Raw genomic sequence first — 13644 nt, forward strand, 5'->3', positions numbered from 1 at the left:
ATGATCTCGACTGATGGTTATGACGTGGTGTGTGCATAGAAATCAATATCGTATGGTTTAATTCTTTGTAAAATGCCACGAACATTAACATTTCTATCACGAGGACTTTAAACTTGCAATGCTGCAACAGTTTGATTCATTGTTGTAGTTCGTTTAGAGTCTGTCAAATATTTGTTTTTTTAGTACCATTTCCGTTTGGATTATATATCAAGAACTTGACCATATTGTTTTGAGTACTCACATTAACTCCCATACTACAAAATATATGCTTATTTTAAATCTGCAGTACGTAATATAAACAACTGGGTTTTTTTTTTATGGGAAATACCCATTTCAAGTCAGAAATATGGCATGGCAGTGGTTTTTTCACTTGTTCAGTTGATTCATAGCATTTGGTTTTGTCTGTTTAATATATGGAGATTACCCCTCTTTGCATTTAGCTTGGGAATATTTTTATCTTTTTTCAAACAGTGCAGTAGCTAGCATTTTAATAGTGCACATTTTCAGTTAATGAAGTATACACGTATACTTTAATGACGTTGTCAGTTTATTTTCTATCTATGAGCCTTATGCAGTCATGGAAAGATTCAAAATGATGTTGTTCTGCATGTAGACAAGCTTTTTCATATTTTAGAAGTTCCTCTAACATGTGATTTTGCCTTAAAATTTGCATGTGTGCTATATTTAATGTGTACTTAATTATAGTTGTGCTTCAGCTTTGATTTATTTACACGTGCATTTTAGTAGTGCTTTGCCAGTGTTTCAATATGCCTGTGCTATTAAATATGTTGTCTGCATGTTGTGTGTTTTAATGTTGTGTTTGTTATTTTATATTCGGCTAAAAGCTCTCAAGAGCTTATGTTTGTATTGTTATATGTGAACCGAATCAAAATAAAACTTTCGTATTCGTGTAGACTGTCTGGTATCTTTCGCCCCACTTTTAATTAATATTACACGTCTCGCAGGAAGAAAGCTTTTTCTTGTTTACTTTATGATAAAACATTCTGGTTTTTTTGTTGTTTATTAACTGAGTTTGTCTCGAGCAAATCAACCTTGGAAAGCCAAGTTTTGGTATTTAACTTCGCCCTTTTTCGTTCTATGCTTAAAAACGTTGTTTTTTCTTCTGTGTTCTGAAATTTTGGCTCCGAGTAAAAATAATGGAGGTTTGTTTTAGTTTTGTACACATGGTGACTGGTATTATGTTTATCAGTTATCAATTATAAAAAAAAATAAACTCAGATAAGTAGTATTTTTGTTTTCTATTGGATTGTAGACGTAGCTACACCTGATTGCAAAAGCAATATAGTAACATATTGGAATAAATATTATTTCAATAAGTCATAACAACAGATAGAGTTCAAAGATTATGACTGAATGTAGGATTTCAAGATTTGTCAAGATAAGAGATTGAAAGTAACAGTTTAAAAGTTCATTGAGCTTTAGGAAATGTTCAAGCTTCCTCTTCTCCTTCTTCCTCTTCGAATTCTCCTTCCTCTTCGGCTGTTGCATCCTGGTATTGTTGGTATTCTGAGACCAAATCGTTCATGTTGGATTCGGCTTCTGTGAATTCCATCTCGTCCATACCCTCACCAGTGTACCAATGCAAGAAAGCCTTACGCCTGAACATAGCGGTGAATTGTTCTGAGATTCTCTTGAAGAGTTCCTGGATGGCTGTGCTGTTACCAATAAATGTGGCAGACATCTTAAGACCACGTGGTGGAATGTCACAGACGGCTGTCTTGACGTTGTTTGGGATCCATTCAACGAAGTAGCTGCTGTTCTTGTTCTGTACGTTCAACATTTGTTCGTCGACCTCCTTCATGGACATACGTCCTCTGAACATGGCAGCAACTGTGAGGTATCTGCCGTGTCGGGGATCGCAAGCTGCCATCATGTTCTTGGCATCGAACATCTGTTGGGTAAGTTCTGGTACAGTTAAAGCTCTGTACTGTTGGCTTCCACGTGATGTCAGGGGAGCGAATCCTGGCATGAAGAAATGGAGACGTGGGAAGGGGACCATGTTTACAGCCAATTTACGGAGATCAGCGTTCAACTGACCTGGAAATCGGAGACATGTGGTGACACCGGACATTGTTGCAGAGACAAGATGGTTAAGGTCACCGTATGTTGGTGTTGTAAGTTTGAGGGTTCTGAAGCAGATATCGTAAAGAGCCTCGTTGTCGATACAGTATGTTTCATCTGTGTTTTCTACCAATTGATGTACGGAGAGTGTGGCATTGTATGGTTCAACGACTGTGTCTGATACCTGAAAAAAGATAAAGTATACATATAGTTTCATTCATGAGAATCATTTTCGGCAATGAATATAGATGGAGGAAGTTGCAAACAAAATCAGAAATTAAGCTGACCTAATATTTAAATTCATACTTCCTGGGCAAAGGAAAATATATTTATCCTAAAATTACACTATATATTGTCATATTTGAATCCTATTTGAAAATATATTTTGATTTAGAGTCTCATAATTAAAAATTTCCTAAAATTATGAAGAAAAGAAAAAATCCTCTCAACTTCATACCCCTCTTTCAATATTGGTGGTGTTTGAAAAACGATTTTTTTAATAACCATTTAAGACCACAGCAATGCTGTCGAATTCGAAATCCCATTTAAATTTACAACAGCTTTTTCTTGATGATAGATCAAAGTTATCTCTCTCTTGAACTCAAAGCCATACTTACTTTTGGTGATGGTACTACTGAGAATGTGTTCATGATTCGGTCTGGGTATTCTTCACGGATTTTGGAGATAAGGAGTGTTCCCATTCCTGATCCGGTTCCACCTCCAAGTGAGTGTGTAAGTTGGAATCCCTGAAGACAATCACAGCTTTCAGCCTCTTTCCTGACTACATCAAGAACAGAGTCTACAAGTTCAGCACCCTCGGTATAATGTCCTTTGGCCCAGTTGTTTCCAGCTCCACTCTGTCCGAAAACAAAGTTGTCTGGTCTGAAGATTTGACCGAATGGTCCTGATCGGACGGAGTCCATAGTTCCGGGCTCCAAATCGACCAAGATTGCTCTGGGTACATATTTACCACCTGAAATAAACAAAATTGTAAATCGTAAATATATGGACCTTGTAAAATATTGAATTTGAATCAGTTAATTCATAACTTGATGTCCATTATTTAAAAATATTTTTTTGGGGTGTAAAAACACTACTTTTTGTAAGATCCCATGCATGTGGGTCGTTAATTTTTGAAAAGATAAAATGCAAAAGAAGAATTTTTTTCACTTGAAATGTCTGATTAATTGCTCTGCTGTTGTGTCTGCTGCTGGGAGTCCATCCTTGAAAACTCGGTTTAGAGTTACGAAAAATTATCAACATTGACAAAAAGAACTGTTCAGACGAGTATTACCTGTAGCCTCATTGTAGTATACGTTGATTCTTTCTAATTGTAAATCTGAATCTCCATGGTAGGTTCCGGTGGGGTCGATACCGTGCTCGTCTGAAATGACTTCCCAAAACTGAAAGAAAGAAAATATAGGTAAGTTATGAAACCAATAAAATAACATGAATAAAGGAGTGAAGTTCCAGACTTGTGATGTAACATTTAGCAAAACATTAATGTTTTCAAGAATGACAAAAAATTTCTAATGCACACGTGCAGAAAACTATGCAGTACATTTATGACATTTATCGTCTGCTATCATTTACCTTTTCTTTTTACAGCTGTTTTATTGTTTTTGGAAGAAAGATTAATTTGAAGCAAGCTATTGATTTTGTTTATCAATATCATCCGTTACTTATTTATTAATATTAATCGATCTGGGATAGTGTCAGACATATTTATTAATCATATAATTAAGTACCCTGGGAACCTTGACTCAGCAATGAATATCCTATTCATGTTTTTGTCAGCATACATCATTTATCAACTTATAAATTACTTATTTGTTGTAGGTAAAGTAATCGATTTTCCGTGCATTTATCTAGAACAATATCTTGTACATTTTTAAATTGACGAATTTAAATATCTTAACCACGATATTGGAAACCTAAATGTGTATTGATTTTCAACTATAAAAGTCAAATTGTCAATCCTATAGAATTTAATTTAATCTGCATGTACTGTGGTTAGGCCGGATTGTCAAAATTGGTAGCATGCATGTACTTGAAATAGAGATCAGTGACTTTTTGTTTACTTTCGCCATGGCAACAAATGACCATGCATCGACTTTCTGATTTTCATGTCTAAACAAGAGAAGCAATCAACCGGTTTATTGATCAAAATTCATAACAATGATAAACATTTAAAACAAGATTAAATTACATACGATTTAATTTTAAATAATAAACTTTAAAATTATGATATATTTATTAAAAGGTGAAATAATCAGTTTAACAGAACCGAAAGTCTTTTATGCTTAAAAAATAAACACCCTTTAAAACCAAATGACCCAATAAAGTTATTGTTTAAATCAATTGTTTATGTGAGGTTGTTAGGGGCGATTTAAAACAGAAAATGTTTGAATTGTTGCTAGACATATCTTTTAAGATGTACTTTGATAACATACAAAATTATATCACTATGACGGGCAGCGACCTTTTACGATCCCAAATATTTCAATAAATATAAATGACAAGACAGTCATATATCCCGAGGAGGAATATTATTAAAATGTCAAAACATTTTCCACTAGAATGAACTTAAAGATTGACTAAAAACAGGCTGCAAGATCTTATGCTTTCCCCAAGACTAAATAATTTTTACTTTTGAAGTTTAGTCATTGCGAACTCTGCGACACAAGTCTATAACAGATCAAATATTTTGATTGGGCGGTGAGGGACGGGCATGCTCAGTTATTGCTGTTTTGATAAAAATCAGACGCTTTCTTTCCCGCATCATGAAATGCATGGCTGCTTACACTGAATTGACCGGCACAATCCCAATAGACTTAATTTTAATTTTAGTTTTTGTTTATGAGTAATCAAAGAATAGATCCATTACCAAGGAAATAAATATGTGATTTGTAAACCAGGTGCTCCGCAGGGCGCAGCTTTATACGACCGCAGAGGTCGAACCCTGAACAGTTGGGGCAAGTATGGACAAAACATTCAAGCATGATACAGCTCTGAATTTGGATTGTGATCAAATTTTTGACTTTACATGGTTTTTTTTTACACAAAACAAATGCCAAGATTTTACAAATCAATTAAAGATTTCTTCTTCAAACTTTTTAAATCTAAAATTAAATAGTTTACACAGCATAGGTTTCTGACACAGAATGAATGTGGTCTAATGAACTTAAAAGGTTTTTTTTGCCTTTGAGCAAATCACTATGCTGTTGAACATTAATCCTCTCAAAAAAATGTTTGAAGAAATTTTCTTTTTATTTATGAAATCTGAAATGAGAAAAATTTAACCCCCCCCCCCTTTTTTTTCACATCCCCGTTTCCCTTTTTCAAAACTGATATCAATTCAAATTTCTAATGGAGTTTGCAACAATAACTACCGGTACTCATTTAAATACATCATAAAATATTAAGATGTAAAAAAACTGCTTGTTATCACTGAATGGTAAAGATTATTTAAATTTATCAGTTGGTAGTAAAAAGTGTATATACATTGTATATTGTATATAACAAAGATTTAAGTTGATTCTGGACAAAGAAAGATAACTCCAATTAAAAAAAATTCTTGCTATTGCACAAATAGGATATTTCTTGCTTACTATTCTGGACAAAGAAAGATAACTCTAATTAAAAAAAAATTTGCTATTTCACAATATTGTGCAATTAGATATTTCTTGCCATTGCACAATACTGTGCAATTGAAAAGACTTGCTATTGCACAATACTTAATATAATAATTTTAGATCCTGATTTGGACCAACTTGAAAACTGGGCCCATAATCAAAAATCTAAGTACATGTTTAGATTCAGCATATCAAAGAGGCCCAAGAATTCAATTTTTGTTAAAATCAAACTTAGTTTAATTTTGGACCCTTTGGACTTTAATGTAGAATTTGAAATTTGAAAACAGGACCAAAAATGAAGAATCTACATACACAGTTAGATTTGGCATATCAAAGAACCCCAAGGATTCAATTTTTGATGAAATCAAACAAAGTTTAATTTTGGACCCTTTGGACCTTAATGTAGACCAATTTGAAAACTGGACCAAAAAAACTTCAATAATCAAGAATCTAAGTACATTTTTAGATTCAACATATCAAAGAACCCAACCGATTCATTTTTTGTCAAAATCAAACTAAGTTTAATTTTGGACCCTTTGGACCTTAATGTAGACCAATTTGAAAACGGGACCAAAAGTTGAGAATCTACATATACAGTTAGATTCGGCATATCAAAGAACCCCAATTATTCAATTTTGATGAAATCAAACAAAGTTTAATTTTGGACCCTTTGGGCCCCTTTTTCCTAAACTGTTGGGACCAAAACTCCCAAAATCAATACCAACCTTCCTTTTATGGTCATAAGCCTTGTGTTTAAATTTCATAGATTTGTATTTACTTATACTAACATTATAGTGCGAAAACCAAGAAAAATGCTTATTTGGGTCCCTTTTTGGCCCCTAATTCCTAATCTGTTGGGTCCTAAACTCCCAAAATCAATACCAACCTTCCTTTTGTGGTCATAAACATTGTGTTTAAATTTCATAGATTTCCATTTACTTAACCTAAGGTTATTGTGCAAAAACCAAGAAAAATGCTTATTTGGGCCCTTTATTGGCCCCTTATTCCTAAACTATTGAAACCAAAACTCCCAAAATCAATCCCAATCTTTCTTTTGTGGTCATAAACCTTGTGTCAAAATTTCATAGATTTCTATTAACTTAAACTAAAGTTATGGTGCGAAAACCAAGAAAATGCTTATTTGGGCCCTTTCTGGCCCCTTATTCCTAAAATGTTGGGACCAAAACTCCCAAAATCAATACCAACCTTCCTTTTATGGTCATAAACCTTGTGTTAAAATTTCATAGATTTCTATTCACTTTTACTAAAGTTAGAGTGCGAAAACTAAAAGTATTCGGACGCCGGACGACGACGACGACGACGACGACGACGACGACGCCGACGCCAACGTGATAGCAATATACGACGAAAATTTTTTCAAAATTTGCGGTCGTATAAAAAGTAGATCTATAAAGATGTTTTATTACCAAGTTGCAACCAGATGTGAATACACTAAAGGAAAATCGTATTCAGTGGATTTTAAAGTTTATCATAACAGGTTTAAATCGACAACAGCCTTGAATTTTGACCTAAATATTTTTGAGCGAAAATAATTTTCGAGTATAACATAGTGATTGTAAAACGAAAAAGATACAAATTATCGAAAAATATCCCACAATAGCCTTAGTCTATTTTAAGACTATGATAACATGTCTAGTGATGACTCACTAATTTTAGATCACCCTAAAACCAGTTCAGTATTCAGGCGTATTGATCCGTATAGGTAATTAATGAAACTCGACAGTTACTATAGATTAAAATCAGCAGAAATTAATAAAGTCATCATAATAATATATAATAATCATACTTTTCATTGGTACACGTGTACCTATTTTTCTACCATGAGTCGACAAAAAGGCGGCCAAGCCAATTAAGAAAATATCGATATTAAAGAAGGTAAATATAAAAAAATAAAAAAAATAATTTTTTTTTCTTCCCCAGCTTACCTTGGCACCAATTTGGTTACCGCACTGTCCGGCTTGTAAATGTACTATTTCCCTCATTTTGTCTTTGTGTCTTTATCTTTTGCTGACCCCGTGTGTTACTAATTCAAATGAGAAAGTTGTGCAGTTTTATACTACGGTTAGTCACTAACGAATCAAAACCTTTGTTATGTTTATAGCAACAAGAAACGAATACTTTCATTGGTTAGTTTATCTGATGGCACTATTGACCCGAGGGATTATACCATAATTCAAATGGTTTATTGTTTGTGTGTATATCCATTTAAATTTTCTAAATATACTTATGACAACATAACACAAAAATAATTTTAGTAAATTTGATAATATTCGTGCTGGAGGTTGAATTAAGAAAAAAGTGTAATATGCATAGAAACTACAAAGGAACATTTCCTAGTTTCTTTGATAAGCCACAAAAAAGGGGAGGGGATACTCCCTTACAATTCGTATATATAAAAATTCTTCAGTGCTCGTGTTTTAAAAAGAAATACGAAATTTGAAATGCGTTTCTAAACAGAGAAAACAACAAATCTAAAGTTTTAATAACCAGTCTCAAACTAAGCATACAAAAACTATCAATTTGACTTCAAATCAAAATTGAGAAATATGTTCCAAATCTTTTGAAATTTCGTTATTTGACCTTTGAATTTAAGTTTTTTTTTGTAAGGTTCAGCAGATGGTCTTGACAATAAAGGAAATGCATGTATGGCATTTTTTCACCACATTTCTATTGATAAACATGATAAAGACAATCTTGACTAAATTTTGAAAATGTTTGCATATACACTAGATGAATAAAAGGAGAGTCTGGATTGGGCCTTCAATTCGTATTCTTCAGTTTGTTAATCAATGTTCTCTATTCTCTTTAACTTTTGTCCTATTCCACCTTTTAGGCCATTTATTCTATCTGTTTTTTTGTCTTCATGGTAAACCACTTTCATACCCTGTTTTTATGTATCAGAAAGATATTAGAAAACTTTCCTGGCTTTATATTTTCATTTTATTTTGTTGTTTTATCAGAGGCGGATTTAGGGGGGGGGGTGCAGGGGGCCCGCCCCCCCTTTTAGGGTAAAAAATGATAGCTTATATAGGGAATCACTGAAGCGTGACTTAGGCAGTCAGTGGTCCCCACTTTTGAAAATTTCTGGATCCGCCACTGTTTATGGAAGACTGTGCACGGGGAATATGGTTGAGTTGTTTTACATGGACAATAGAAGTACAATAAATCTCTGCACAACAATAATAGATGATTCAAATTGTGTGTATAAATGAGGGGATCGTATCAAAGTGTGTGTATAAATGAGGGGATCGTATCAAATAACATTAAGGTGTTTTATTTATTTTTATTGATCTTCTATTCACTTGACTTGAAAAACAGAATACAATTTCAATATAAACAAAAATATTTTCTCTGAACATAAATGCGTATCACTTTAATATATATTTAGGTATGCCATGACTTAAGACTCTTCGAGTGCAGAGGCCGCGGCTTTTGGGTATAAAGAGTAGCTGGCCCCTTTTATGGAGCTACATATTTATATAGTGAATGCATATAGTTTTTACATGCAATACTACTAAGTGCATGCGTCGTGCTAACATGGCAATAGTTGTCAATTCCTTAAGGAATTTACAATATGGAATTGATGGAACATGTATCCTATTTCTTGTATTTCACAGATATATATATCCATGCACCGAAACTGATGTTGCCACGGTATTTTTTTTTTTTCAACAAATTGTTATAACATTAAAGTTTTGCAAAATTTGTACGAATATTCAGCCTTTTTAACAAACCCAGGAGGATAGCCAAATCCAATTAAGCTCCATTTAAAGATGGATCGATATAAGGAGAAAAAACGTGAAAGAAAAATTGAAAATATTCAGAGGGAGACAGGATAGAAAACAAAGGTTTATAGAAAGAAACCATTTTTTTTTATTCTAGCCAAAATATATGAAATGATATAGAATGAATTGAAAAGCAACATCGAATCTACAGTGACCATATATAATATTCAATCAATATTATGAATCTAAATCTACATTCTTTGGTAGTTTTAATTTTCCATTCATGAATATTACATATTCTGACTTCTCAAGAGAATTAAGAAAATCAATGAATTAATATTTAAATACTTTTTTTGTTTACATACATAAACATATAGACTTCGTCATAACATGATTTTAAAAGTGAGTCCCACCTAGCGGTCGTTATAAACAAATTAAAGTCGACGTCAATTTTGGATTATCTTTGGATAATAATTGAAAACAAATTAAATTTTAGATTATCGTAATTAGCTATAGTACAATGACTTGCATGAACTCGCCTGCTCAAGTATAATTATACATACATATATTCATATTTATGAAAAGTTAGAAATCGTTAATGTGTTAAATTATTGTCTACGTTTGCGAAATATGAAATTCTGCTTATGCAGGCACTGTTGAAAAGAGGGGGAGGGCGGGTGTATTTTTTTTATGAAATGTACTATGAAAACACCATCGAAAAACAATCGCAACTTGTATGCAATACACAGACACAGAGGAATTAACTTGCCTAATACTTAAGTTTCACAATTTTTTTATACATTGTATATGGTCAGTTAACTAAATTGTCTGTTTGACGCTTGGACTGTCTTTCATTTTGTTTTATGTTTACATTTTTTAAGTAATTTTGTGATATACGTCAACTTATTTTTCACTTATATATTAAAGTATGTGTTTTTGACCTTATCTAGATGATATTACAATAAAAGAGGTCAGTGGTACTCCCTTTTTAACGATAAAACATTTGAATAGGGACATATATATATAGTTCCAAATCTTCCTTTTAATAATCGATGGATCTGCCACTTGTAGTGTAAATAAGTTGCCCCTTATTTTAGTATAATAAAAGGGCTGCATATATAAAATGTACTGTTTTGTTATATCGAGCAAAACCAAAAAAGTTCAACCATTAAAGAATACATAAAAACCAACAAAAAAGGGGGATCACATGGCCCTGACTCCTTTAAATTGGTCTCGCTTAGATATGAATAATATTTATTCTTATTTTTGGTTTAAAAAGTATCATATGATCGGAGATATTTCACCATGAAGATGAGCATCAGGAGAGAAATGACTTAAATTGCATTAGACAGTCCATGTACAGAGAGAGAAGAAAACTTAATGCTTTGCTGAATATGTAATACAAGTTATGCCAAAAGAGAAGAAAATATAAGCTTTTGCTGATAATGTTTTAGCCACATACGTTGATGACACAGTGTTTTGCTTCCACCATCCGTATGGACTTAAACTCGATCTACCGCAAGACGTACTATTAATGGAGCAGAAGCATTCCACCGGGAATTATTATGAACTGTTTTATACATTTCATCCTTCAATGTTTGTCTTTTTGGACAACACAATGAAGTTACAAGCTACTACATACATTAAATTAGGAAGTACCCATGCAGCAGCAGTAAGAAGAAAGTATGTGTCAGAACAGGGAACATTTGCCGTGTAAACTGCCGCGGTTCCAAGTCCGAATAAAGGTGGGGGGAAGTCATTTTTCTTCTAATTAACGCAATCGTATGTTTTATTTTTGGCGCAAATGATACCATGTAATTTTAAAACAGGTGGCGCAAACGTAGCATTGGAAAAAAAGTTGTGGCGCAAAAGGACGTATTTTTGGCGCAAACGGATCTCTCCAAATTAAATATGGTCAGAACTTGTACATGATATACGGAAGCTAATATCTGAAAATGTCTTTCAGTATACAGGAGTGTCGGCCATATTTTTCTATCTAAATAATAGGTTGTGACAATCTAAGTAATTATAAAAGTCAATATTAACTAATGGTTGATACCGTCCATAAAACCTTCACTATACCGATCAGAGTGTGTGTAGTACTTGTAGTGTAAATATGATATACCTGATATATGCTAATTTATGCACAATTTAATATAAATGAAGTTATATGAATTAAAGTTCTACAAATAACGGCCATGTTCATATTTAAGTGTTTGCGATAGTATACTCAAAGAATAGTGCATGTGCAGGTGTCATGTGTATATATATTCCACCAAACAGAAGTTTCCCAGGAAACTAAAAAAACACGCAAAAAACAATGCCACAATCTGTTTCTAAAGGAACAAATATTCTTTACCCCATAATTCATTTGGATCGATTACTGTACTATTTGTTACGTTACAGTGAAAATATTATTACTGAATATGTTTCCTTTCTTCCTCTTGGAACTTCTTTTATGAAAGAATTTTTATTTCTTGACACCAAATCTGCATATATCTCAAGTTCAGGCTGACATTTTGGTGGACCTCTTTTTTGCATGCTACGAAATTGAATATGGAACCATTGGCGAACCCAGGGGATGTGTTCTTTTGCTGGAAAATTTTGGTTTATTATATAGGGAATCACCAAAGACTGCCTAGAGCGGGCCCCCTCTTAGGGCAGTCAGTGGGCTCCCCCCCTTTTATGAAAATTTCTGGAACCGTCACTATAAATCATAGGTAGAATATTATCTTTCTACAGAAAAGTGTTAAGTTTTCTAATCAGTGTTATCGTCCTTCCCTCCGCCTATATCACCCTGCTCTGCTGCTCCGTAATTCTCATATCAAGACCAGGCATTATCAGCGACGTCACAATGTGAGAGGAGAAGTTATCAGCGACGTCACAATGCGAGAGGGGACGTTATCAAGCTTGCTTTTGTCAAGCGTAAACCTGTCTTAGGGAGAAAGAAACGACCAGTAATAGAACGATAAAGAGATAATCGGGTTTTCTTCGTATAGATATCGTAAAATATCAGCCGCTCGACACAATGTGAAACTTTTTAGCTCGTTCGCTACGCTCACTCGTCAAAAAGGTTCACATTGTGGCTGGCGGCTGATATTTTACGATATCAATGTGTAGAAAACCCGATAATCTATAATACTTATCATGCAGTACTTTATTGAATATATCACTCTCGATGTTTAATTATAAATATATAAAGTATGTCTTTCAGAGTTTGTAGTTTGATAATAGATATATAATGTATGTCTTTTAGATTGGATCAGTAGATTAACCTTCTCAAAAGAAGAGTGATATCTCTCTCTATTTACACATAATTGATAATCTCCATTCACCCCAAGAACATATCGCCTTGCATTTTAAATCATGGGATATAATTCATAAGTTTTCCTTACACAGAATTGGGACGACATAATTGTTTCACATTGTCATTTCGGGGCCTTTTATAGCTAACTTTGCGGTATGGGCTTTCCTCATTGTTGAAGGCCGTACGGTGACATATAGTTGTTAATTTCTGTGTCATTTTTGTCTATTGTGGAGTGTTGTTTCATTGGCAATCATACCACATCTTCTTTCTTTATTTATAGTGCATGGAGGAACTTGAAACTTCCATAGAAGTAATAGAAAATGATTTGATGTTCAGTGTCCCAGAGCTACTAGTTTCCTTGCTGAGTTCGATGTACTCTACGTCAAACTTTTATACTTTGTATACTTTATCTCGAACACTACAGGGAGATAACTCTGTAAAGTCAGCTAAACGTTTTAATTACGTTGTGTTGTAAAAGGAATATTAAGCTTCTCAATGATCAAAATTGGTGTTTGTCAAATTGCTATATAAACTGTGTAATTTTTCTGAACAAACGGTTTGTTCAAATTTTTTTAAATTTTTATAATTATGTCAAAGGGTCAAAGTAAATACTTTTTCAAAATTTTATGAGAATTAAACGAGCTAAATTAATTTTAGTGAAAGTGTTGGGTACCACCTTAATGCAGATTAATTATATGTACTATATTTTAAGAAAAGAATCTGTAATAATAAATAAATACAGGTTGGTCAATTTTATATTTTCAGGTAGGTTCTAAACACTTAGCTAGTGATAAGGAGGGGTTGGATCGTAAACCTTGTTAGGTGAAGATGCCTGCCTCCAGACAATGCTTGAAATGGGACGTATAAACGTTGT

The 13644-nt window shown here is 33.3% G+C and overlaps 1 protein-coding gene across 1 annotated transcript; it reads right to left on the bottom strand.

The window, feature by feature from the left end:
• Nucleotides 1–1240: 1240 nt before the first annotated feature.
• LOC139485869 (tubulin beta-4B chain) lies at nucleotides 1241–7845 on the bottom strand. Its single transcript, XM_071270517.1, has 4 exons — nucleotides 7664–7845; nucleotides 3377–3485; nucleotides 2700–3055; nucleotides 1241–2266 (listed from the first exon to the last, which is right to left on the bottom strand). Exons 1-4 carry the CDS (start codon nucleotides 7718–7720, stop codon nucleotides 1451–1453), a joined length of 1338 nt encoding a protein of 445 aa, XP_071126618.1. The 5' UTR covers nucleotides 7721–7845; the 3' UTR covers nucleotides 1241–1450.
• Between the last annotated feature and the right edge of the window lie 5799 nt (nucleotides 7846–13644).

The sequence above is a fragment of the Mytilus edulis genome, chromosome 8 (genome assembly GCF_963676685.1).
Source record: "Mytilus edulis chromosome 8, xbMytEdul2.2, whole genome shotgun sequence".
Taxonomy (NCBI): Eukaryota; Metazoa; Mollusca; class Bivalvia; order Mytilida; family Mytilidae; genus Mytilus; species Mytilus edulis.

What these genes read in the sequence shown, in the direction of transcription:
- LOC139485869 (XM_071270517.1), bottom strand. Translation starts at nt 7,720, where the DNA reads ATGAGGGAAATAGTACATTTACAAGCCGGACAGTGCGGTAACCAAATT. An exon ending in GTAACCAAATTGGTGCCAAG is followed by an intron (nt 3,486 to 7,663) that starts GTAAGCTGGGGA and finishes TCTTTCTTTCAG; the next exon opens with TTTTGGGAAGTCATTTCAGA. An exon ending in CAGTAGTACCATCACCAAAA is followed by an intron (nt 2,267 to 2,699) that starts GTAAGTATGGCT and finishes ATCTTTTTTCAG; the next exon opens with GTATCAGACACAGTCGTTGA.